At 38.3% G+C, this 27,439-nt stretch overlaps 1 protein-coding gene across 1 annotated transcript; it reads right to left on the bottom strand.

Moving 5' to 3' along the window:
• Positions 1–127: 127 nt before the first annotated feature.
• LOC140244597 (ankyrin repeat domain-containing protein 42-like) lies at positions 128–27,439 on the bottom strand. The gene is made up of 13 exons (XM_072324218.1): positions 27,373–27,439; positions 25,475–25,629; positions 24,121–24,348; positions 22,730–22,865; positions 21,764–21,931; positions 21,356–21,388; positions 20,643–20,768; positions 19,853–19,909; positions 19,119–19,214; positions 17,738–17,872; positions 12,023–12,149; positions 1,876–2,011; positions 128–591 (listed from the first exon to the last, which is right to left on the bottom strand). The coding sequence occupies exons 1-13, from the start codon at positions 27,377–27,379 to the stop codon at positions 460–462; spliced, it is 1,536 nt and encodes a 511-aa protein (XP_072180319.1). The 5' UTR covers positions 27,380–27,439; the 3' UTR covers positions 128–459.

Below are 27,439 nucleotides of genomic sequence, written 5' to 3'. Positions count from 1 at the left end.
TTTCCCTATTGTCAAACTCATGGGCTGTATGACTCATGGACCTCATTTCAATGTCTAACTCGGGGGCTGTATGACTTGTGGGTGTTGGTCTTGTGGGATGACCCCTGATCACTGGGAGGGCTGTACGCAGTTAATCAGTGATGTCTCTTGAGTGACAGGGGTAAGATAACACAAGAGATCATCAATCAAACAGAAACACAGAAATTGGCTCTGAAAAATGCTTCTCTGAATGAATCACAGGAGTTTAGGGTCCCATTTCATGAAAGATGTAAGGATGGCAATTCTTGCTGGAATGGCAACTTCTAATAGCAACAGCCAATCAGGAAGCTGGATTCTTGTCATTACCATGACAATTGCCATTCTAGCAAGAGTTGCTATCATAGCAACTTTTTTTTTTTTTTAATGAAATGGGGCCCAGAAGCTCTTGTTTTTGTTTATCTAGGGGGCAGTGTAGACACCCTAAAACAGATCCAGGTTTTGGGGCGGGGTCGGTTTGCTGATGGTGCGTCTGACGAAGACCCCTCCACTCCCCGCTGACACTGGTCGCTTCTTCTTCTTCTTTGTCTTCTTGGGCTTAGCATCTTCCTCACTCTACAAAAACAAGTAAGATGAAACAGTGATGGTTTACACTTAGGAACTCGTACAACATTTTTTAAATTCTATTCTTCATCTATTCTCGTTAGTTCACTTGTCAACTACTGTATTCAAATGAGTAAAACATTCCCAGTCAACTAATTATGACTGAAACACCTCAGAATCTATGAAGGAAGAATGATGATGGGGTTCCCTGCTACAGATAAAAGATAATGTTGGTTCCTTTTAAACCAGAAACATTCACAGCATGAAACTTCTACAAAGTGCTGGCCATGAAAAAAAAAATTATGACAATGTATCTAGCATTCATTTTTTAACAGTAGCAGAGAGCATTTGTTTTGATGCACGTAAAACACAGATGCTTTAAATTTGGAAATGCAGTTGCAATCATATTTGACGGCAGGCTTGGTCTAACTGTTATCACATGGTACACAAGTCAACTTACCTACTGGCATTCAATGCATTGTGTAGACAAAGAACCTTCACATGAATTTTACTTTCACAAATCTTGGCTCCTTGCTAAATTCTTACTCTGTTGCTCATAATCAAATACTGCATTCTGTCTGTGTGACTAAGGCTGCGTTTATCATCTTTCCCCTGTTTGAAACAGCTTTCAAAAGCCGTTTCCAAAGCCCTTTAGAAATGGCTTCCAAAATAGTTGCGTTTATCAACTCATCGCGAACACAAAAACTGGCCTTGTCACTTCGCAGCTGCATTGCGCAATTTGAGGAGAAGGGGACATAGTATTGTAACTGCAGTACAAAGCCGTTTCAAAACAGCTTTGCGTTTATCTTGCTTCAAAGGGCTTCTAGAAACAGGTTTCTGGAAACCTGTTTCGGAAACCTGTTTCTGAAAGCACAAATTTGCAGCTTTCAAAAAGGCTTTCCGAACCCCATAATCAAAACAGCTTTGCATTTATCATCTCGAAAAATTCCCTGAAAGCCGTTTGGAAAACCTGTTTCTGCCGAGAAAAAGAGCTGATAAACGCACCCTAAAATATGTGTCCTTTTTTTTTCTGTTTGTTTGCTATCTTAATAGCACATTATCGTGTCAAGTCACTTGCACAATAATCTGTTTCTCTGTGAACACATGGATACCAAAAGATTTCTGAAACATCAAACATCAAGTATCAAATATCAAATTTTCTCAGAAGAGGCAGACTTTCATGTAGGGATGGGGGAGGGGTTAAGGGGGGGGGGGTTAACAGGAGGGTGACTTTAGTACTGGGGATGGAAGGGGGGAAAGTGAGGGAGGGTGAGAGAAGGGGGTAAATACACTCACATGGCCAAAGTTGGATGCCCTCTCCAGCATGGTGTTGAGATGTTGGATCTCCGCCCGACACTCATCCAGCTGTGATTCAAGCTTCTCTCGTCTCAGCCTCTCGTACTCCAGCTGTGACTCTAGCTCCTGGATCATCCTGTTTGCAGAAAAGTTTTTTTGTTTATCATTGTCATCATCATTATTCTTTCGTTTTTTTTTAATAGTACTGGGCAAACATTAAGGCCCGAATTCATGAAGGTGGTTTAAACTTAGACCATGGTACAAAATTTGTACCATAGTCTAAAATAACCATGAAATAGGCATACCTTTGACATGCATATATCAATGCGTGTTTGCTACTGGACGTCTGTTGGCCTACACAATCTGTCAATCGTATTTACTCAGAAGAAATTTGCATAAACCATGGTTTCAATTGTACCACCTTCATGAAGCAAGATATTGTTGTGGCATGAAATTTTTGTAAAGTGAAGCCAACCGCCTTTTAAGGGGCACAAAATTTTCGCAAACTGCCTACAGCATTCAATGCATAATGTGCAGACAAGGACTTTTGCGTGCATTTTAATCTTGGCTCTCGTGAAATTTGCAATATTAAAATGCATAAGAAAATTCCTGGTTTTGAAATATGACAACGCAATAAGCATTACGTAAACAACAATAAAACCAAAAATATGTCACAACCAAAGCACTTTGAAGTTCCATCATGGTATTGCCATCACTAAATAAAAGAAAAAACAATCACCAAATATCGGAGAGGTAGGGTCATGGCAGTTATATAACAGAAAACCTAGAATAATGATAATTGTCAGGATTAAAGGCACCTATACATTTATGATCATATAACAATGTTAGCCATCTTTTTTGTTTTTGTTTTGTTTATGGCCTCATATCTCCTCTTCTTCAGAATGTGGCCAGCATTCTTCACCAGCATTCTTTTTCTTTTCACCTGAGAGAAGCATTCTTCATGGCAATTTTCGTTAACTGCGCTACGCAAGACAATGTTATGATCTATGCCTAGCTTGCTAACTCTCACAGGGTAAATGGAGTAGTTTTCAGTACCACACACATCCCTTAACCCTAACCAGGCCGGACTTTTTTGGGTGTTCTGTGGCCGGGGAGGGGTTGATTCAACCCCCCCCCCCCCCCGAGATCTCGGCCGTCGCTCGCGCAATCACCATGAAAATTGGCACATACATTACCTGTGGCGTAATTTACCAAACTATTTTTTAAAAAATGGAAATTTTCATCATAATAATCAATTATGTTAATATATGCATAAAATCATACTTTTTGCTCTAAATCAGAAATTAAAGCTCCTAGAATCCTAATTTTTGGTGATAACATTCTTTGTAGCATTCCTAACAATGTACATGAAAAAAAAATCTGGTATAAAAATCAATTTCTTATGTATTTTATTGTTTTATGAATTTCTGATGTATTTCTTTGTTTTTTCGACCTTTTGTTTTATCATTTTTTTTTTCTCAAATTTATGACAGAACCTATTTCAAGCATAATTAAGCTAAAATCAATTAGTTTCAGCCTATGAAAGTGAAAATAATCATATCTTTATGAATAAGAAGAGAAAACTCCATTTGCATAGACTTTATACACAAAATCACGTTTTTGAGCCATTTTCGGTCTGACAGGCATGTATAAAAGGTCGCGCAGTGTCGTAACGGTATGCGCGATTTTCGCGAAAATGGTGTCAAAAGATGCGCAAGACTTGAAAGTAAAAAGTCAGCGAACGGCGCGGTCAAAAAATTTCGCGCAGCGGAGAAGTCGCGAAAAATGTCGAGTGGGGGGGGGGTTGATTGAACCCCCCCCCGGCCTTTTTAGGGTTAACAGCTTTCTCTTCAGAACATGCAATCACTTCTGGCAGTTCAATAAAGGGTGAAAAAAGCCAAATCATATCACTGCTATATACTATGATGTAAAAAAAAAAAATGAATTTACATCTGATACCCATCTAAGTTTTGCCATTCTTCACATAATATCGAAATAGGAGACTACCACAATAATACACATGAAGTTGATTATTACTGTCATAGTACAAGTAAAATGAAAATTATGACAATGAACATCAACACCTCTATCAGAGGAATGTAATGCATGTGTTTGTTCTCAGGATTTACATTTATGTATTTGAGCAACAGATACATTTTCATTAGATTTTTTTCTTGAGCTGTGAAAGTTCCACTGCTGGTGGGTAATTTTGATGATTTTGGTTTTAGGTGGTCAAAGGAGGATGTTTAATGTCATAATTTGGGGCTTGATCAAATTGTGTGATTTTTCTTTTTTCTGATAATGAGAGAAATTTGTATGAACTGATATTCTGGGCAGGTGAAAATGCAAATACTCGGTGTAATCTTGTCTATTCACAATGCAAATTATCTATTAACATTGTAAATATCTATTCACACTGTACATTGTCTTTTCACAATGTGAAGTGTCTATTCACATTGTAAATTGTCTATTAACCTTACAAATTGTCTATTAACCCTGAAATTTGTCTTTCCACAATGTAAATTGTTTATCCACCTTGCAGATTGTCTATTCACAATGCAAATTGTCCATTCCCCTTGTACATGTGTAGATTGTCTATTCACAGTGCAAATTGTATCTAGGGCCCAGAGCCGTCGAGACTCAAACAAATCTATCAGAATGGCTCCAAAGCGCCATGAAGCAGATACACATTGTACATGCATTCATTTGTTAAATGCATTTCAATAGGGAAAAACACTCCTATAAAACTAGAAAGGTTTCCCGAATACACACTTTTTTATGTATTTTGTCATGACAAGAAGATATTTTCCAGCTGATTTTTTTTTTCTTATCCTGGGAGCAGCAGTTCTCCGAGGTATGTGATTAACCCTTTTAAGTGCTAAGTAACTCAGTTATAATGACTTGCTGAGCTTTATCATCAGCATTCTCTGATCCATTCAAACTTGACCTACTTGCAGACTAGCAAGCCCACTCAAGCGTAGCTATATGTTTTTTGGGGGTTTTTTTGTGCAACGTTCTTTACTATGACCATGCACCACAAACGCCTTGATTTTAGGTGAGGACTCAAGAAAGGTGAAACGGGTCAACCGAGTCAATCCTGAGTTTTTCATATTTTCTGAAAGATCTATTCTTCTTCAACATTATTCTTAAGTTTGGGATCATAAAATGAATGGGAAAGTGTGTTTTCAGCAGTTTTTCTACAACTATTTTTTTGTTTGTTTTTGTTTTTTTTGTACAGTAGTGTGATCAGGTATGTCTTACAGGTCCCTTTTCATTTCTTGTTAATCCTTTGCACACTCTTCACTTTCAACCCCTAGTAACTTTTGAAAGGATAATGCAACTCCTTTGAAAGTTGGGATTAATCATAGACTGAATGTTTTAATTAAGCTTGCTCAATTCCAGCTTAATCTGACAATCCCTTCATTGTTGTTGCTATGGAGGTTTACATCCTGTTTTTTGTCCAGTTTATCGCACAGCTACAATGTGTAGCATGACTTCGTAAAGATTAAGCTCTTGAATAGACTCTGTACTGCAGAGCCTCTTTTCTCAGTTCACACTTTTCCAGAGTGTGCGCTCTCTTTCCGATATTTATATGGGTTGTGAGAGTCCACTTGAACTGAGTTATACATCATTTTAAAGCTTAGAGTTTACTCTTTCAGAATCAGCCCTTGACTAAAATCCATATCTGGCTACTTTTTGTTGGTTTTGTGATGCAGGGTCACATATAAAATGAATAGACCAACAGGAAGGCCATTGTGGTGCAATAGAGATAAGGGGGATTAAGCAATCTGTATTCATTCACATAGTTTCCAGGCATCTGTGTCAAGTGGCGAATAAAGCGCTCCAGCACGCGTGCCCACTGATAAACAAAGCCCAATGACAACGTGTCGCATGAATGCGGCAAATGAGTTGTGCTGTTTGCATAAGAGTTATACAAGTCGGCTCATATGGATGAAAGAGCATTAGGTTTTCCCAGCCATATACTGCACCTTTGACCAAATCTTCAGTGCGAACTAGGAGAGTCCTGCTGTGCATAATTTTACCCATCTTATATAAATATCAAAGTTAATTGATCAATGAATAATGCTCTAATGCTGTCATTGATGATATTCATTTCCTCATTGTAGAGTCATTTTTTTTTCCAGGACAAATTAAGATGATGATATTCATGTCTACGTGATGTGTGAAAAAACACTTTCGATGATTTTTCAGGGCATTAATGGAAAGCCTTCACTATCATTCCGTTCAGAGTGAAAAAAAAAAAATATATTATCACATTTTAGCAATGTAACCATTTGCATTGATGCAATGTCACTACTGTAAAATTATTATTTTCTCTTTTTTTTTTTTGCTTTGTACTGATAATGTAAAAATGTTGCAATGCAGTAGACATTTTTCTTTAAATGCACATGACTTTGATGATGATTTACAATTCAGCTTGTGGTTTGTTTGTTTATTTTGTTTGTTTGTTTGTTCTGCTCTTTTGGTACTGACAATGTATCATAAAAAAAAAATAATCATGCAGGAGAAATTTAAATAAAAGATATCAGATGATGGTTTGGGTCCACTTAACAGACAATTATGATTTTGTTGATTTTTTTTCTTCTGGCATGCATTGGCAGATGAGTCATGATGTAAGTCTTTTGGCGAAAGGCAGACAACACAAAAAGCACAATAGCCATCTGCTATTTTAAAGGGACGGTACAGTATCGGTGGAGATGAGAAATGGGCTTTTAACTTTTTTGCGAGATACTCAAGAAAACACTAATGCAATAGTACAGAGCATACCATTTTATGGGGAATTCAAAGTTTATTTGATGAAAATCGGGTTTGGAATGACTGAAACATCCAAAAACAAAGTAAAACAAAGCGATCGTAATAAAAGTTGGGTCCAACACTTTATTTGAATCGCTCTGTTTTGGATATCTCAGCCATTTCAAAACCAATTTTCATCAAATAAATGTTGAATTCCTCATAGAATTGCATGCTCTCTCATATTTCATAAGAGGTTTCTCATTATCTCACCGAAAAATTTTAGAAACCTGAAATGAGGTCTCAACCAGAACTATACGATCCCTTTAAGCTGCAATTTTTTTTTTTTTTTTTACACATCTCTACGTGATATTGAACCTCAGAATACTGTCTGACAGTGATTACCCCCAATTCCCCAATGATGTGAGATTTATATTATTATCATTCTAATATTCTTACACTATCATTATATAATGCAAACAGTAGACCACATCTACCATATAGTCAGCACATAAATTGTTAATTTACACTACTGTCACCCTCCCCTCTCAAAAAAAAAAAGGTGAGTGGATGCAGTACATAAAACGACATAACATGTAACAGAGTCTGCAGTCTTCTGAAGAGTCTATATCAAGGACAGCACTGAACCATTTATGGGATCGCGAGTCCTTGAGTACCTCATCCAACTCAAGAAATGCTATAGCAGGCAGCATGTGAGGCGTGATGGAGTTACATAGTGACATTGACCTCAAGATGCTGCCATACTTTCCTATGGTAAGAGTTCATGCGGATGCTCACTTAGCGTATATTGTGTAGCGACCAGTCACGCATTTGCATTTAGATGGATACACGTCGATGTTAATTTCAAATATTGTGTATTGACCAGGGCACCATTGCCTGAAAGTTGTCAGCCCTAACAAGTTGTCAGTCTCTGACAATCACCATAGTAACAGTCAGAGCTTCTCAGCCAATCAAAACCAAGGATTTTACTGAAATTGTCAGAAACTGACAACTTGTCAGGGCTGACAACTTCCATGAAACGGTGCCCCGAACATGCTGCCATACTTTGTTAAGGGAAGAGTGCATGTCGATGTTCACTTTGCATATTGTGTAGTGACCTTAAGAGATGCAGTCATATTTAAATGCAAATATAAGCATATATATGATGTTCTTGTTTACTTTACATAATATTGTGTAGTGATCTCAAGAGGGTGCCATTATTTTGCTAGCTGAAGCATACATGTTCATGTTCACTTTATATATTTGTGTGGCGATCTTCAGATGCAGTCATATTTATTGCAATTAGAAACATACAACACTCATGTTCACTTTGCCTATTGTGTAGTGGCATGAGATGTAGTCATATTTTTGTAATTAGAAGAATATATGATGTTCATGTTCACTTTGCATACTGTGTGGAGACTGTAAAGGGATGGTATAGTTTTGGTTGAGATAGGGATTCAGATTGTAATTTTTTTGCAAGATAATTAGAATCCATATACATGAAATACAAAATAGCATTAAAGTTTATTTGATGAAAATTGGTTTTGAAACGGCTAAGATATCCAAAAACAAAGTAAAACAAAGTTGTCCTAATAAAAGGTGGGATTGTCCTTTTATTACGAACTTTTTTTTTTGTTGCTTCGTACTTGAATATCTCAGCCATTTCAATACCGTTTTTCATCAAAATAACTTTTAATTCCTCCCAAAATTGTATGCTATTTAATATTTCATACAAATGGTTTCTAATTATCTTGCAAAAATTGAAATTTGAATCCCCATCTCAACCAAACCCATACTGTCCCTTCAGGCTGCTGGTGTTCTTTGCTGATGGAAGCATGCATACTCGTGTTTAATATGCCACAAAATTCACAATCGGACAGAAATGAAGGCAATAAACAAAGCCATGCAAGGTTACAGGAAGGAGCTGCAGGTGCAAAAAGAATTAAAACATTTTGCAAACATCTTCTTTGCAGGGGAAGTGGCTATGCTGAGAAGATGGTAAACTGTGGATTAACAGATGATGAAATATATAAAAGGTACATGATTGGAAAGAGAGAGAGAGTGAGATGGACACACAGTCAGAAAGATTAGATGGATAAATAGATAAAGAGCTAGATAGATACATACAGCCTGTAGATAGATCGTAAATAGATAGATAGATAGATAGATAGATAGATAGATAGATAGATAGATGATAGATAGATGATAAACAGACAGACTGAAAGATATAGAGACAGAGATACAAAGATAGAAAAAATAGATAAAAAAAAACATATAGCCTGTAGATAGATCGTAGATAGATAAATAGATAGATAGCTAGGTAGATGATAAATGATAGATAGATAGATAGATAGATAGATAGATAGATAGATAGATAGATAGATAGATAGATAGACAGATAGATAGATAGATAGATAGATAGATAGATAGATAGATGATAGACAGATAGATAGATAGAATGAAATATATATACCAAGAGAGAGAGAGATAGATAGATAGAAAACGAGATAGATACATAAAGAGTGAGAAAGAGAGAAATATGGATATAATTGTGTTCAGTGCAATGGCAGAGAAGATAATGGCACTTTCAAATAGTAACCACAAAACCAAAAGACAAATCTGCTAAAACAATATCAAAAGCCAGCCAGTGAAGCAAAATATCCAGAAACAGGCCGTTTGCCAGTGCTTGGCTACTCGTTCACATTATGAGCACATGAATCTGACGCATAAACCTTGTCAACATTAAATCTCGAGAGCAGCTGATTTTGTTACCTTGGATAATCAGGCCCACTTCAGGTGTGATGATGGACAGACAAAAAAATTACAAACCACTGGTAGTTAAATATCAAGAAACTAAGAATACACTTGGAACATAGATTTATGTATGGTTTCATAATTCACGTGAGGAATCCACCTTGCATTATCTCTTTCTGCAAAAGCACTTCTGAAACAATATATTTCATTTCATTATTTTCAGCAGTATAATCTAAAAATTATTTTAGGTCTTTACACAGGGGACAGAGAGTGGTGAAGCCTTCTACTTCCCTTTTGTTTTTTAATGAAAAGGAAAAGCATTACATTTTGAGAAAAAGGCCAGAATGATAGCTCAGGCAGAGAATCAGCGAAATATTAGAGGGACAGAATTTTTCAAAATTTGCATGATGGATTTTTGTTTCTTCATGCTTCACTGCATCTTAGTTTTACCTTTAGTGTGATATAAATGCAGACACATCTAAGTTGCTATGTAGCATATACTTTCGTCACATTTCTAAGTGATTTTTTTAATGTCTATCGACTTTTATTTACCTCAATACGAAGGCATATTCTGATAATTTGTTTGGGTTGGTTGGTTTGGTTTTTTTTGAGGGGGAATTGCCCCTGCTGCCCCTTCCCTTCCCTTCCTTTCCCGCAAATGGCCCTGTGTGAGAGTTTAAATGTTTATAATTCATATTAGTATGATTAGTACATTTAGTATCTAATATTAGCAGGTAATCTATGCTTAAATGTAAGTATGTTATCTTCTGCGTCATGTCATATGATAATGATCATCTGCTTTGATGTCAGTCTCTTCCAAGTGAAGTCCTTGCTTTTGTTTCACACATTCTCATTTTCCTGTATTTGAGGACAAGTCTAAGTACTTCTAGACCCTGCCAAAGTGACACCAAAGGTACCAGATTCTTACACATCCTGTCAAAGAGTGCGGGTTAAAGGTAAAATATAGTTCTGGTAAGGGTTTTGAGAACCCATCTTGCGCCATTTCATATTTGCTTGCAATATATCTGAAGGGTCTACCAAGAAACTTACCTGGCTGATGTGATTTGCCAGGATGAGGAGTTGTTTTGGAGTATTTTGAGATAAAAATTAACTCACTCCAGAAGGCTCCAGGCTAACTCAGTCTCAGGGACAACTCGGCCCTTTTTCAGACAATTTACATGCAGTTCGTAAGCACCATATTTTACACATAGGCGCATGTTCACTTTGTATGCCCGTCAAAGAGGTTCTTTGATGCACACACTGACTCAACTCGGCCCAAAAGTGCGACCAGCCAGAATGTGCAGTGCTCCCATAGTAGAACACTGTACAATCCAGACTGGACAACTCGCCCCCAGAGTCAAAGCGAGGCCGAATTGTCCCCGAGTCCAAGTTAGCCTGACCCCATTCTCAGATTGCGGCTCCAGCAAACCTTTTTGGTTAATATTTCACATATTCATTGTTACTCAATGAACATCTTGCTATGACAGCATTATTCCACACATTTCTTAGGCATACAGGTACATACTGGAGCGAAATTCGACAATTCTGTGGGCATACCAGAATTACATTTTACCTTTGATTTTATACTGGAATATATATATATATATATATATATATATATATATATATATATATATATATATATATATATATATATATATATATATATATATATATATATATATATATATATATATATATATATATATATATATATATGTTATTCATGGGATCTTCCTGTATCGAGAGGAAAAGAAAAGAAGAGCACATACAAAACAACAACAACAACAACAACAAAAAACACTTGACTGAAAATATACCGGATCAGACTGGACCTAGGCAATCATAATAATATTCCTATAGAATATTGGTTCATATAATTTACCAAACTAATCAGTATCTAGATCAAAAATCATCTGTGACTTGTGTTACTGACTTGTATTCACTGACATGTACCACTGACTTTCAGTGACTAGTTGCCAAAAAAATTCCCTGCACTTAATTCTAATGGTGGATCATCTGGTTATTTACATGGATTTGATAAGGGGTAACAGAGAGAGGCGGCTGGAGTGAAAACTAACCCAAAACTGGGGTACTTTTGAGACAATGTATCTACTTTCCTTTAAGTAATTGGCCAAGAAATTCCATGGAACCATCAAATATGTTCCATCTGAACATTTCAGATAGCCACAAGAAATTATAAAGACAAAAAACAGAAAAGAAAAGAACAATGTACAGTGGCGGATCCAGAGGGGGCACACGCCCGTGCGCCCCCTCTTCATTTTTTGTTTAAAAAAAGAAAATGGGAGCGGGGTCACATGCGCCCCCTTTAATTTTGTAAAGGCGCCTCTCCTTTACGGAATTCCTGGGTCCACCCCTGATGTAGATGGAGGGTTTTGAAAGTTAAGTTCGTGAATGCCACACTGTGTCGTCAGTGTACACTGCATCCATGCTCACGCTCCGCACATGTGCAGGTGAGCTGTTTGTTTCCACTCCAGCTACTCCGGAGGTGACATGAACCTGAACATGAGAATTTAAAAAATGGGACATTCTTGGTGGTACCCTCTACCGGAGAGACCCCGCCCCGCCCGCCCCACCCAGCCCCGCCCCACCCTGCCCTGTCCTGCCCCTCCCTCACCTGTCGCTCTCCCTCTCCCGACGCTGCTGCTCCCGGTCTTCGTCCAGCCTCCCGCCCAGCTGGTGGTAGTTGGTCTTGGCGATGCCCAGGACTCGCTCCAGCTCTTCCACTCGCTTCAGGGCGCGGCCTGGCAACGGGTTACCATAGTGATTAAAATGCACACGTCAATCACGACCTTCATCATCTACCACAAACATTTCGCACTCAAATGATGCCACAATGCCAGCACGACATGCGAGTATTGGTTTTGCCAATGTGCTTTCCCTCAAGGGCAATTACACCTTGAATGGGAGTATTAGGGAGCATCCAAAGATAAAACACTTGACACTGTTGTTGAACAAACATGAAAAGGCCACACTACTCATACAAATTACTTTCTGCGATGTTTCTACGAGAGAGCCATACAGCAAGAAGGATGGTTCCATACGCTGCTTTCTCAAGGGGCAGAAAGTATTGAGAGAATAATATTACGCCCAGTAGTGACCTCGACCTGAGGGAACTAAGACTATAATTGTCTGGTATAATATGATGGCATAAACAGGAAAATAAAAATAAAATCATGTCTTAAGAAAGAAAAAAAAAATGATATGACTATCAAGCTGCTTGATGACAAATTGCAATATCTATGGAAGTTAAAAGATTTTATATGGATGATACAGAAAAAAAAAGAAGACAATTATATATTTGCTCTCTCTGCAGGCGGAAGGAGCAAGTTAAGGACAGGACACCTATAATTCCTGCCGTTGCTACAAGTCAATTAATGACGACAACAAGAAAAAGAAGATTTCTACGTTTACCACGGGCACAGAAAGGTTTTGAGAATAATGATGCTTAATAACCTCCATTAACATCCCGGGGGGGCAATACTCTTAGCAGAATATTCTGAGATAATAATTCATTATCCTTCTTATAAGGTTAAAAAAAACACGAAAAAGATTACAACATGAAGATATTCCGACAACTTTCAGTTTTAACTCTGCCCCCGGGGAATACCAGTCCAATATGAAGATGAAAGAGGTTTGAACACTTAGTTCCAAGGCCAAAGAGCAAATGGCAAATGCTATCGAAGTAACGCTAGCAGAAACTTCTCAACACTTCCCCAAGGTAATCAGTATTTAAACCCAGAATGAACATATAGAAAGAGAAAACGAAAATGCCCACTTGCGGTGAGTCTGACACTGTTCCCAGGGCAATTTAGGAGTTATGGAAGAGTTAAAGAGAAAAAGGATTTTTTCTTGTCTCCTGACGTGAAATATAAAAGGCAATTAAGTCCTCTGCTCCAAACCTCTTATTTCTAACTTCCAGAAGTTCCTTGTACAGTATGGCAATGGACGCCGAGCGCAGTTTGGCTGTTCAGCAAGCAGAACAAATAGAACATCTGAAAACTAGAAAAGCGCTCGGAGAGCACAGACCTCCGCCAAGCAGTTTATTTCCTCTTGGCTAGTTAAATGCTGAAAATTGCTCTCATTTCCCAATGATAAAGAGGAGCCTTTTTGTTGTGTCTCATTAACAGAGTCTACTGTATAACGAGGAATGTTCGCATGCATTCTAATTTTGCGAATTTTGCGAGAGCCAAGATTCGTGAAATTAAAATGCACACGAAAGTCCTTGTCTACACTATATGCATTGAATGTTAGAGGCAACTTGCGAAAATTTCATGCCACGAAAAAGGCCTTCGGCTCCAATTCGCAAAAATTTCATGCCGCGAAAATATCGTATTTTACAGTACCTCATCAGCAGCTTACTGCATGCTGGGCCTCAACTTTTTCCCCCGTTGAGGATGGACTGATTTTGCTACAAAACACATTTCCCATAGACACCTGCCGAGTATACTTGGGACTCATCCGCAACAGGTTCAGCTATTTTGCAAATGGCAAACGAGCAAACCAGCGCCAACAAAAACATTCCCTCCTTGGTGGAGGTAATAACAGGAACCTCATGCTGATTACAATTACTTCTTGGCTTAACTTATCTTAGGTGGAGGCCACCATCATATCACTGAACAAAGAAGAGAAACAATATGTCACTACGATCACGCAGAAAAAAAAAAGTGGGGTACATTCTAAGAACAATCAATTTACTTACACTGTACAGTGCACTTTACGGGGGCTAGTCTGGTAAAATATGCTAAAATTCAAGTGTGATGAAGAATTATGAATTGATCCTTACTTGATTTATAAACTCCTCTAAACCATGTATTTCTGCTAAGCCGAGACATTGGAGAAAATAAATCCTCTTGAAAATTATGTCTTGTTATATGTGTATACGCAAACCATATGAAAATTTCTCAAATACATGAATATCAAAAAATATGCTAGTGACTGTTGTCTATTCTACTACTGTGACTGTACATTAATAACAAGGCACTTTTATGTAATTTTGCAAAAGAGGTGAAATGGGACAACTAGAAAACATAGAATACAAAAAAAAAACAAATAATGTAACAAGTCTGCAACTCAACATTATTACCAAGGTATGTCTATACAGAGAATAATTACAAAAAAAAAATACAACTTAAACTATATGATGTACTATTTATAACTTAGATAAAACAGACCTTGATACTATATCATAATGATATCATATTGCATCATATCACTATTGTGCATTGCACTAAATGAAAATTGAAATTGAATGTACATGTGCCTATATACCCATGCAATTATATGCACATACATACACACATAATGTACTTACATAATATTAAACAGAAGTAAATGGCACAAGGAAATGACTTTGCAAACATATAATTTGTGATATGATTGAATATACCAGGTACAAGATTATGTCAAATCCAAATTTGTCGAAGCAAACATGCTACACTACACTAGCACAATATATGGAGAGAAAGGTAGGACATGAATATAAAAAGGCTACACATATGATTTACTCTTAATCTATCATATCAGAACTTCACCGTTATCATGCTATCCCTACTGTCATGAACAATTTGTCATAAATACATAACTAGAAATATCGCTATAGCAACTGGTACACCTCTGCCATAAATGCATGGTTCTTCTAATAGGTCTATAGTACAATGTCTTTGATAATGTGTGATGACAGTTTCATATAATTGGCAAAATAATAAATGACAGGGTTGTCACAAATGTGTTGAATGTTCACTTTCCTTGAACTAGGTTTAATTGGATGAATGGCTATATTGCCTAAGACAGCAGGTATTTGGGGATATGAAGATTTTTACTCGACTTTTGACCCTTTCATAAGTTGATGCATTGAGTAATTTTCAAGGTATGGGGAAAAAACGTAATTTCAGTATCAATTCATAAAATGTTAGCATTGTAACCTCGCCTTTGACCATGGACCTTTGACCCTATGACCCTAAAATTCCCAAGAAGATCACTGAAAGGTAAAACATGCAAAAGTTTCATGATGATAAGTCACTTTTGAGGTATGGAGGAAGAAGTGAAATTTAGTACTTTCACTTGACCTCTGACCTTTTGTCCTTTGACCTTTTGGCAAGAAATCTCCAAGAGAATCTCCATTGGGTAATACATGTATAAGTTTCAAGAAAAATCCTTTAAGTATTGCATAAATATGAGGAAAATAGTGAAATTTCCAGGAGTTGACCTTGACCCTTGACCCATGACACCCACATGCCTTACATAATCACTACCAATCAGTACATGCATATGAACCAAGTTCCATGAAGATACCTTGAACTATTTCCGAGATATGGAGAAAAAAGTGAAATTTTAACATTTTCACTTGACCTTTGACCTCATGACCCAAACCTCTCTCTGGAGAATCTTTATTTGGTAGCACATGTATACACCAACTTTCAAAAAGAGAAAAACCTTCAGGCATTGCATAGATATGGGGGGAAATAGTGAAATTTTAAGCATTTGACCTTGACTGCAAAGTTCCATTCTAGGATACCTCTTTTTTTTTTTTATTACGGACGGAAGGACAGACGAACGGAAGAACAGACGGACGGAAGGATGGACGGACGGATGGACAACCCGAAACCATAATGCCTTTGGTGACACTTCGTAGCAGAGGCATAAAAATACAAAAAGAACTGGCTGCCGTGCATATTTCAAAGTTCAAATTGCAAGCAATTGATCTAATTACAAAGAGCTTCACTATTGCTGAAATACTGATGTGCACCTCATTTTGTTTCAGTTTTTGGCAGTTTAGGTGATGTCCATTTTTGAGTCCATCTCGTGATGCAAATTGTCTACATGGGGGAAGCAGATCTCCATGTCTGTCCAGATAGCAACAGATATTTACCAAAACTTAGGATGAGGTTTGTTTGACAACTTTACAGGGTTTGGATGACATACTGCACGCAAAGTTCATCGTAATGATACTTCTAAGGAGAGACAATCACAAAGGGCTTGTTCTTGTGCTCTCCTCTCGATTCTGGTGGACTGATGTGTGGTGATGCCACTTCCCCAGACCGAGGCCTCATTTCATAAAAAGTTAGTAAGATAGCAACTATTGCTGGAATTGCAATTGTCATAGTAATGACAAGAATTCAGCTTCCTGATTGGCTGTTGCTATTGGAAGTTGCCATTCCAGCAACAATTGTCATCCTAACATCTTTTATTAATACAGAGAATTTCATCAATGGATGCACAAATGTAGTATAGATGAACACTGGATCATCATAACAAACCCTAAACGACTATGGAACCTGGTCAGTGAGCAGACACAACTGCAGTACGCTGACAAGAAAGACAAGGCCCCTGTCATCGATGCTGTCCGAGCGGGCTACTACAAAATTCTCGGCAAGGGTGTCCTTCCCATGCAGCCGGTCATCGTCAAGGTCAAGTTCTTCAGTCGACTGGCCAAGAAGGCGGGAAGATGCTGTGTGCTGGTGGCTTGATTGCATCTTTGCTGTCACGGGAACTCGTACAAGGAACTCTTCATCAAATGATTAACTCTGCACCGTGTTATACCTCGTGTGCCGATTTGTTGGAATTTTCTAATCGATGGGCTGCAGTTTTCCACCGCAAATTCAAATGTGTAAAGAGGCATGTGTGGGATGTATGCCAAATAAAGAAGCTATCATCGCCAGCAAAAAAAAACCCACAAAAAAACGAAAAACCCTAAACGACTTCAGCCTTGTTAGAGTATGCAGATGGCAAGATGCTTGTGATGTAATGTGATCAACCTGAGCTTTCCACGTCAGTTCCGCTCTTATCATCACATTGAGCAGACGAAGGGCAGGGACTTCTTCCACGGCTTTGCTTTCTAGCATGGTGACAGGTGGGGCTGTGGAGCATCGCGTAGGATGCTCACACGATTAGAGGGGATTACGGGGTGCTGGCTTCCAACACCTTTAGTAGCAGGGATAACATTGTGCACTAAGAGTGCTACACCTTCACTGATGGCGACCATCACCCTGATCACAATGTAGTAGTTAATATTAAAAAAGAAGACATAACACCATTTTATTTCCAAATAGAAGGACTAAAGAAAAATCGGAAAGGGCAGTTAACTTGTAACCTTATGCTTTTTAATCCAGATGCAGGCAACTGGTATAGCGATCAGAATTAGCACTAATTTCCCCTTTCCCTACACTTCGTGTTGAGAAAGATGAAAATATCTTGCTAATTATGCATATATTCCTTAGGATAGATATATGATATGGCAATATGGATAGAAGGAAAAGTCAGTAAAGAGTAGAATTTGTTTCTACAATGATCTCCCCAAGGGAGTGATATGCCAAGGGGACATGCTTCCTACCTCTTGCCTCCTCCTTTTGCCCTGACGACAGCGGGATGCTCTCGCCCTCCACGCCGTGGTCCACAGAGCGCTGAAGGATGCGGTCCTGCCTGGCCTCTGGGTCAGCATAGTCAGCCATCACCTCGTTATCTGAATCTGTGGAGGAGAGAAACTTGAGAGATTGAGAGAGTACTACAGGTGCGTAGACCTGGTAGTTGCGGGGGCGCTGTTGGATGATAGTGTAGTGCAGACCACCATTAGCATTGATACGAGGATTGCCGAAGTTGAGCTGTCATCAAGAGTAAAACGCGTAGGTTTTGCTAGGTAACATCGCCTTTGTTGTCTTCTCTGCGCATCACGCAGTCTGTAGTGATGCCAGGGTGCATGCTTATGTGAGCACTTCTTAGTATGACGTCACAAGAGAAGTCTGCTAAAGCTGTCATCATCAGCCGAATCATGAGCCAAACTGTGATTGGACCACTGACCACTGTGGATCGGACTTCTTTGGACTCATGGAAATCGGTGAAAGCGTAAGCGCTAAAGAGGAGTTGACAGCATAGGTCTCTGTAGGAAACTTACTCTGTGTGTCTGTGTACACATTCGACTAAACCACCGGGTCAATGTGCCTTTAATACTAACAGACTAAAAGGGATAGTACAGTTTCAGTTGAGATGAATTTCAGGTTTCCAACATTTTTCTTTTTTTTTAATGATGATTTTTTGAGATAATGAGAAACCTCTTACGAAATATGAAAAAGCATATAATTCTAAGAGGAGTTCAAAGTATATGAGATGAAAATTGGTTTTGAAATGGCTGAGATATCCTAAACAAAGCGATTCTAATAAAAGGTGGGACCAATCTTTTATTAGGATCACTTTGTTTTATTTTGCTTTTGGATATCTCAGCCATTTCAAACCAATTTTATCTAACAGACTTTGAATTTCTTGTGGAATTGTGTGCTTTTTAGCTTTTCATGAAGTGTTTTCTAAGTATCTTGCAAAAAGTTAAAAGCTGAATCCTCACAACAATCAATACTATACTATCCCTTTAACATGTTCCTATCCTGAACCTGGGGTTTCTGTAGCATCAACTCATAGACAGGAACCTGGTATACCAGGTTCTTAAAATGTATACAAGAGTGTCTGCATTCACAGCCTATATCCATGTTTGTTAGTGTCAAACTAAGTGTGAAAATTACCTTTATCAAAAGATAAGAATCTTTGCTATTAATATCTGTTCTTTTTCTGTCCCAGAATTGTGTGCATTTTGTATTTCATACATCTTGTCAAAGTGTCTGTTACTGTCTCATTCCCCAAAAAAGATATCTTAATGTGACAATAACAACTTTCACAGCACTCTAGCAACAAACAAACAAACAAACAGATAAAAGCATACATCTTACCTGAATCATCTCCCTTGAGAAGCTTGACACAGGCCAGCTGTGCAAACCTGCTTGCCACATCCATTGGTGTCTCTCCTGCATTATTCTGAACATGGACTGAATGAAGATGTGAAAATGAACAACAATAACAATGACAACATCAAAAATGGGGACAACAGTCGTAACAATAACAATAATGATATCAATTGTAGTTACAATGCAGTTTTTATGTTATGCAATATAATACAATCTATGTGTCAGACATCTTCACAAAATTGATGTGAACATTATGATAGAATAATAAATACATCAACAGGAATTATGACAATACTGCTGATGATGATCATGATAATGATGATGAAAATGATAATGGTGATGATGACATTCTAAACAAAACTAATCATACAATACATTTCATTCCACGACAATTACAAACATTGGGATAACACAGGCTGTTATTTTATTTTTACCACAACTCTACAACCAGCATGTCCTCATATCTGCAACCCCCCCCCCCTTAAGCACAAATGATATGTGAAATTGATTAAGAGAGAACAATGATGTCTGACCTAACAGTAAATATGGCAAAGACAAATATGAATCCTTACCCTTAATATCTCTTGCTTATCACTTATATATCTAAAACCTAAACATTTGATTATCTACATAGTCATCATCTATTTATTAGGTTGTATCCACTCATGTATTAGTCTATTCATGTATTTGTATATTAATTTGTTCATTTTTCTACTCACTGTTGGCACCCATCTCCACCAACCACTGCAGACATTCCAAGTTGCCATTGCCAGCAGCTACAGGAAAAACATGAAAATAAACGAAAAGATTGTACTTTTTCTCTTGACAAAGGGAATTCAGTTTCATTTCTTTACCCTCTGGCACTGAATATAATGCCAAGAGCAGTAAAGTTAGACTAATGTGATTGCTTTATTGAAGAGAGCTGACATAATATCATAAGTCCAGAGAAAGCTATCAGGTGTCACAAAGGGACCAGAGATAATGAGAAGTATGATAGTTGACAAAGAAAGCAATACAGGTTGTTAACATCCATAACCACTTTTCACTTGGTCATTTCATCAAACACATGCAATGAACCATCAACTAAACTCTACTCACATGTTCTAACATTTAACGATACAGCAATGCTAAAGATTTCACCTTTAGAGTCACAGAGTACTCTATCGGTGCATGTTTTGCATTTTGACATCATATCTTTGGCAACCTTTGCATCAGTTTGCACATGAATATACATGAGCTCACAGAACTGCTACATTGCTCTCACCGTTTTTGTCACCTTAACAAAAGTTAAAACTCAATATAATCCAATCAATCAATGCATTTTCTTTGTTTGTGGAATCACGGCATATTTCATCTGCAAATTAAGTACAATTTGACCTTCAGACTGAATGCTCCATATTGATTGAAAACTTCTCATAACTTGGACTGAATCAAATTCATTTGAAGAAGGGGCATTCTTTTTGGGGTTTAGATTACTGTTACCCTCTCAGAACACAGTCCCACACATACCTCTGTGTGCTGGTGTTGAGCCTTTATCATCGCGCTCGTTGATGTTGACAACACCTTGCTCAATCAGCATTCGCAGGTGGCTGATGTCCCCTGAACCGGCCGCCATGTGGGCAGGAAAGGCCAAATCTGCACAAAAAAGAAAGAAAGAAAGAAAGAAATAAGGGGAGGGTTGGCTACAGACCCTCTAGCACAGCTGGGATCCATGGAGCAGGAAGGCTGGCCCAGCTCGGATATATTTGAGAATCCCAGTAACAAACTGGGTACAGCTTTATCACTGATCATGGTGTAAGCACACACAGCTGAAATATTTCGAGTCGACCGCTTACCGGTGAGTGTACATTTTGATGCACATATTCTCTGACCAGTGCTATTCGTAGTTTTTGAACGTACCCCTGTGGACAGTGCATGAATCAGGCCATTCACGAATCCAAATGCTACTGGGTTTTTAAGAGGTTGGTGGCTAAGGGGTTAACATTTTTATCAGTAACAGGTAGGTATGATTATGATAACAATTAGCCACAACAGTTTCACTTGGATGAATTGTACCAGAAGTACTCTACAGAGAGGACAGATATAGAATGTTAGAAAGAAGAGTAGAGGCAATTTGACGGCACATTAGTCTAATTGCAACAATCATCACATTTCACCCTCATCTATTTCATCAATCAATAACATCGCTGAGAGTATAAAGATGTTAAAAGATATAGACTTACTTTCTTGGTCTTCTGGATGGTCTCTTTCCCATTCTGTATAGAGAGAAAAACATTGAAAAATTGTTAGTTTAGGGAGTTTAATGGCTAATGCAGGGCTCCAAACATCACACACTTACAATCACAAAGGTTCTAAAAGAGCAATCAGGGAGAAACTTGTATGTCACACACATCTCCATGGGTGATGAGTAACTCCCTCCCAAATCAGGGAGACTTTCCTGATCTCTTGTCAGGACATGATGAGATCATTAAAGGGGAATTGCCAATGAGTTAAAAGTTAGTTTGTAAAGAAGGAGTAAACTGTATGAGCACAATAGTGAAAATTTAATCAAAATGATATAAAAATTAGGCTGTTCATTCAAAAACTTAGTTAGCACACACACACAGACACATACACAAAGGAGGACATACCAACTGCATTGATGTAATCCACACAGTTCTGCTTGTAGTACTGGGACGCCAGGGTCTTCGGAGTGTCCCCGTTGTCGTTGCGGGCTCCCAGCGTGTCGGTCATGGTGGCACCGTTACTGACCAGGAACTTCAGGCATGGCAGGTGACCCTCTTGGGCTGCTAGATGAGCTGGTCATTGATTGAACGCAGAGAAAGAGTGCATTTTTAAACACGATTTGTAATTGGTTGAGCTGGCATCATGTGACATCCTTTGTTGTTGTTGTTATTCAAATAATAGTGTAGTCTCATCATATACCGGTGAACCATGAGTTCGTTTATTGGGATATCAATGTTATTTACCCATTGAAGACAAGTCCTGAGAATACTCAAACAGGTGTCTATTGGAAATGTGTGTTACAGCACAACCAGTCCGTCCTCGACAGGTTAACACACTTTATTTACTACTGCATAAGGTACATGTTCTGCCATGCGTTGTTCGAGACTACATGTGTGCACTAAGCCTCATACAATTCAATTTTACCTTGATCCTCATGCTTCAGCCTGAAATAAAACTGCACTGGGACAGACCATCATTCTTATTAGATTATTGAGATTTCATACGTTGGTCAACACTTTATTTTCATTTGATCCTAACCAGTATTTCACAGAAAACAGCAGCCCCCCCCCCCCACAAAAAAAAAAAAAAACACATTCTTCTTCACAATGAATATGATCAGCAAGAATGAAAGCTTGAATTCAATTGTTATGGTTGTTATTCGCATTTTCTTGCGGCAGGATGTCTATTGCTCTTTGTTTGTAAAAGAAATTTGTATTATGTGCAAGACAAACAAATATGCAGTTTTCTGCTGTTGTTTTTCTGAATGTAGATCATGTATTTTCAGAAATGATATTGAAAACTATAACTTGACAACCCTTTAAGAATCCCCAAGTTTAGGTCACGTAGGTCTCGGTAGTCTTGTAACTTACCTGGAATGTTTCCATTGCCATCGGCCTCATCGGTTCTCCCTCCCCACTTCACAAGCAGCTGTAGACAGCCCAGGCGGCCATGAAAAGCTGCAACGTGAGCGGCTGTCCACGTCATAAGGTTCTTACCCTCAATATCCTGAGAAGTGACAAAAAAAAAAAAAACCCAGATAAATCACATTACAGGGTTAATCACCAACATGCCACTATCCCTTCTTCTCATTCTTTTCTCTAAGTCCTCTCTTTTGCTCTTTATCTTTCATTTTCTTAGATACTGCCAAACGCGTTATCAACTGCTCTCTTCAAGAAAGATTTTGCCTGTCGGACTTATCATGTCTTGCATGCCATCACAAATGTTTGAAATATCAAAAGAATTCATGGCATGGCCCAACTCTACACTTGAATGCAGAATTGCAAATAGAAACAAAAACCAACACCAAGTTTTCACCTCAACATACAAAACGTATTGTCAAATGATCTCATAACAACAATATTGAATTCCAACACTCAATGTTACATTAAAGGACAAGTCCACCTTCATATACATATGGATTGAGTGAATGCAACAATATTACTACAACACATCAGTGAAAGTTTGGGGAAAATCCGACAATCCATTAAGAAGTTATGAATTTTTAAAGCATCTGCGCAATCACTGCTGAATGAGGAGACTACTACAGTGTATGATGTCACATGCGTACAACGGTATAAGGAAAATAAAAAGAGAATTTCACAAAACTTTGTTTTTTGAATAAAGTGCACATTTCTTCGACTCGTTACTGACGTATGTTAAGGGAAATATTATTCCCCTTGCCTTCTGAAAGAGAGAAGTCGAGTGTTCTTTTGTTATGCGAGAAAAGTGAAAATATGTTGAATTTTCTTTATATCGTTGTACTCATGTGACATCACAAGCTATAGTAGTCTCCTCATCCAGCCGTGACTGAGCAGAAACTTCAAAAATTCATATCTTTTGAACAGATTGTCCGATTTTCCTCAAACTCTCAGTGATGTGCTCTACTAATATTGCTGCATTCACTCAACCCACATGTCTATGAAGGTGAACTTGTCCTTAAAGTGTATAAAGGAATATGTTGATATTATGTAACCTGCATCTTCACTTCAAGTCAAATCAGTAAATTCCTATTTGAGACACCTACAATATTTATCATCACATGTGAGCTACTCCCTGTGATAAATGATAAATACCAGGGCAGATCCAGGAATTCCCTAAAGGGGGGGGTAACAAATATTTTTGGTGCTACTTCCGGGTTTCATTTCATTTTTTTCATTTTTATTTCTTTTGTTTTAACGGAAAATAAAGAGGGAGCGCGTGCCCAGTGCGCCCCCTCTGGATCTGCCACTGAAAACCCAGCATGGAGGCTGTTGTAACTCACTGTTCCTGCTCTGAGTATGGAGCTAAGTGTGTATGAGTTGCCGTGTGCTGCAGCGAGGTGCGCTGGCGTGTTTCCGCGGAGGTCGCGGCAGGTCATGCTGACGCCGTTGGTAGCAAGGGCTTGGATGCACTGGTCTTGACCCCGAATGGAAGCCACATGGGCCGGCGTCCAGCCCTGGGGAGTGGTCACTGTCGGGTCAGCACCGTGCCATAGAAGCCAGTGAAGACACTGCAATTGAAACATACACGTCATGGGTAAATACAGGAAGATAAACACAATGAAATGCATGACAATCCTCAATTATGATTACAAAGTATCATCAAGGGTGATTGGCAAGGAAGATCTGGAAGTAAACTTACTGGTAAGCACTGATAGAGCATGGTCTGTGTCTTGACTTTATTTTATTTTTTCTAATGTGCACAATAAAAAGTTTATTTTTGAATTAAAATCATTCCTTGTTCACGATAATTAATGTGAGAAAATGATTTGCGTCAATTGATTAAATTTGGTTTGATTGATACAGTGAACTATGTAATTGATATTGAGTACTTATTGATTTAAATAACTTTTTTATGGATTTATGGGCACAGAAAATTAGGAATATGTAAGAAAATAAAAAAAGACCAAAGAATGAACTTTAAAATTTACAGAGGTAAATGTACAAAAAACATGGTGACAAAAGAAAGATAGACATTCAGTGATAAAAAAGGAGAAGCACGGAAAGCTAGAAAGGAGGGAAAGCAGGCAAGGAGATTGTTTTTTCTTAATTACTAAGAAGAGGCTGTACCATGCTGAACTTTGGAGGGTGGGTGTGACTATGTATGTACACATGCCAATGTGTATGTTTGTCTGTGTAAGTAGAACTCTACATGTGTAGATGCACATATCGTATAGTATTGGTTGAGACCTAATTTCAAGTTTCTAACATTTTGGTGAGATAATGAGAAACCTCTTATGAAATATGAAAGAGCATGTAATTCTATGAGGAATTCAACATTTATTTGATGAAAATTGGTTTTGAAATGGCTGAGATATCCAAAAAAGAGCAATTCTGATAAAGCGTGGGACCCACACTTTATTACGATCGCTTTGTTTCACTTTGTTTTTGCGTGTTTCAGTCACTCCAAACCCGATTTTCATCAAATAAACTTTGAATTCCTCTTAAAATGGTATGCTCTGTACTATATCATAAGTGTTTTCTTGGTATCTCGCAAAAAGATAAAAGTCCAATTCTCATCTCCACCAATACTGTACCATCCCTTTAACTCGTCTTTTCTGGGTCAGCTGTTGAAATGTGCAGTGTAAAAGTGCATGGACGTGTCTGTAACTGAATGAGATCTGGTAGTGGTCTTACCTCCAGAGCACCAGAATGAGCTGCCCAGTGAAGTGGCGTGAACTTGTCCCTGCTGTCCACCTCGTTCATACTGGCCCCTCGTTTGACCATGGCCTCCAGTTCCAACACGTCCCCATTTCGCACAGCATCATGGACGCTCAGCAGCCTTTGACCGACTGTAAGTACGAGTACATGACCAATGATGACAATGACACCAAAGAGTTACTAGTGCCTTGCCACTAGTCCGCTAGCTTCTTGACATGAAGTGACTATGAATTTATAGATTATCGTCTAGAATTTATAAAATTGAACAGAAATCTACATCAGCGTCAGTGCAGTGGAGATCCAGACCAGATCTCAGGGGTGTCTTAGGAATTTCTGGGGATTATACACTCGCTAGGACTAAATCTACCCTTCTAACGTCAATTACCGTATGGTCGCCATTGTGGTAAGGTCGCCAGACATTCACATCGCATGTTAACTCTTTATGTGCCATGGTGGAAACCCCCTGTGTGCCACGTTATTCTGAGACACGAAGGTAGTCATGCTTTGAGAAAGAATTCTGTTTTTCCAATTTGTATAACTTCTACAAATGTCTGTTATGCTGGACATCATAGTGAGCAAAGTTAAAGAGGAATGCCAAACTTTGCTTCCATATACAATGTATAACAATTCTATTTTAAATTTTTCTTTTGAATTACCAGTTGCTACGTTACTGTAAAGGCATGACTTTTGCACATAAAACAGTGACAGAAACTTAGAATGGACACGCATATCTAGTTGGGAACACCGCTTGATAGTCAATCACCACATAGAATGCAAACCGTATGTGAGAGGAACAAAAGCGCGAGAAACGCTTTGATTGTACCGCGGGATTAGCGATTTATCGATCGGTTTTGGCGGCTTTGTTTGTTGAGCAGAATATGCGAAGTTGGCACGCCGTCGACTGAGCCGGACGTGCGAACGTGGCACATAAAGAGTTAACGCGCCGCGATCGGAGATCAGCTTGGGCGATGGATTTTCATCACTCTCAAAATACATTTGTAATTCACCTTTTTCCTAAGTAAAAACACAAATAATTGTAATCAAGATATATTCTACCATATATGTAAGAGGTGATAAAACCATTTTTAATGCGAGGATGTTTTTGATTTAAAATGGATTTCAGGTGGCAGACTAAGGGAGGTTTTCAAACGCGGTGACGGACGATGCATCCTTCATTGAAGTGTGTGTATAAACACACATGCTAATAATATGTGGCAGGCTATGGGCGGCGAACTAATTCAGTGCCGATATTAGTTCGTCAACCCGGAAGTGCATAGGAATTACACACAAGTGGCGACCATACCGTAATTGACGTTAGAACTCTACACTCAAGTCTATCAAACGGTTTACCAGCTTGCAAATTAATATGTTCTAGTAGAGTACTAGAGACGTCTAACGTTACATAATAGGCTTCTGCTAGTCTAGACAGGCTCTACTCTGGCATGTCAGTGTCAGTGACCTGTGTAACGTTACAGCTGGTGCTATGTTTAGCTAGGGCCTAGGCCTATTCAAGACTAAGAGGGAGTAAATTTTAAGTCGATAAAGAAGAAGAAAATCAAGATCATTGTATATTACATTTAAATTAAGGCTGAAGTAGAGAAGTAATGAGATATAGAAGCCTGTTCTACAAACTTATTTTACAGACAAGATTATTACATTAACGATGGGCACAGTGTCACTGACACTGTCAGTGAATACGAATTAATCATAACATGCATTTCCATATGTGGGACTAAACTATACCACTATTTTTCTTGCCTGGTAGAATGCGATCCCGAAAAATTGCGGATGAAAGCAGATTCACACACTTCCCATAAAACATCACAGTAATCGTATGGTTATCGCAAAATACAAAGTTGAAGGAATTATTTTACCTGGCATTTTCTTTCTCCTTGATCCAAATTCCTTTCGATTATGATGACAGCAGCTGCACAAATTTTC

This window comes from Diadema setosum, chromosome 21, assembly GCF_964275005.1.
Source record: "Diadema setosum chromosome 21, eeDiaSeto1, whole genome shotgun sequence".
Taxonomy (NCBI): Eukaryota; Metazoa; Echinodermata; class Echinoidea; order Diadematoida; family Diadematidae; genus Diadema; species Diadema setosum.
Note: the sequence above shows the minus strand (reverse complement) of the source record. Positions and strands in the feature narration are given on the sequence as shown.

Coding starts and splice junctions, on each gene's coding strand:
- LOC140244597 (XM_072324218.1), bottom strand. Junction 19,910..20,642: donor CTCAACACCAGCACACAGAG/GTATGTGTGGGA, acceptor TTTTTCCTGTAG/CTGCTGGCAATGGCAACTTG. Junction 12,150..17,737: donor GCAAAAGGAGGAGGCAAGAG/GTAGGAAGCATG, acceptor ACCCGTTGCCAG/GCCGCGCCCTGAAGCGAGTG.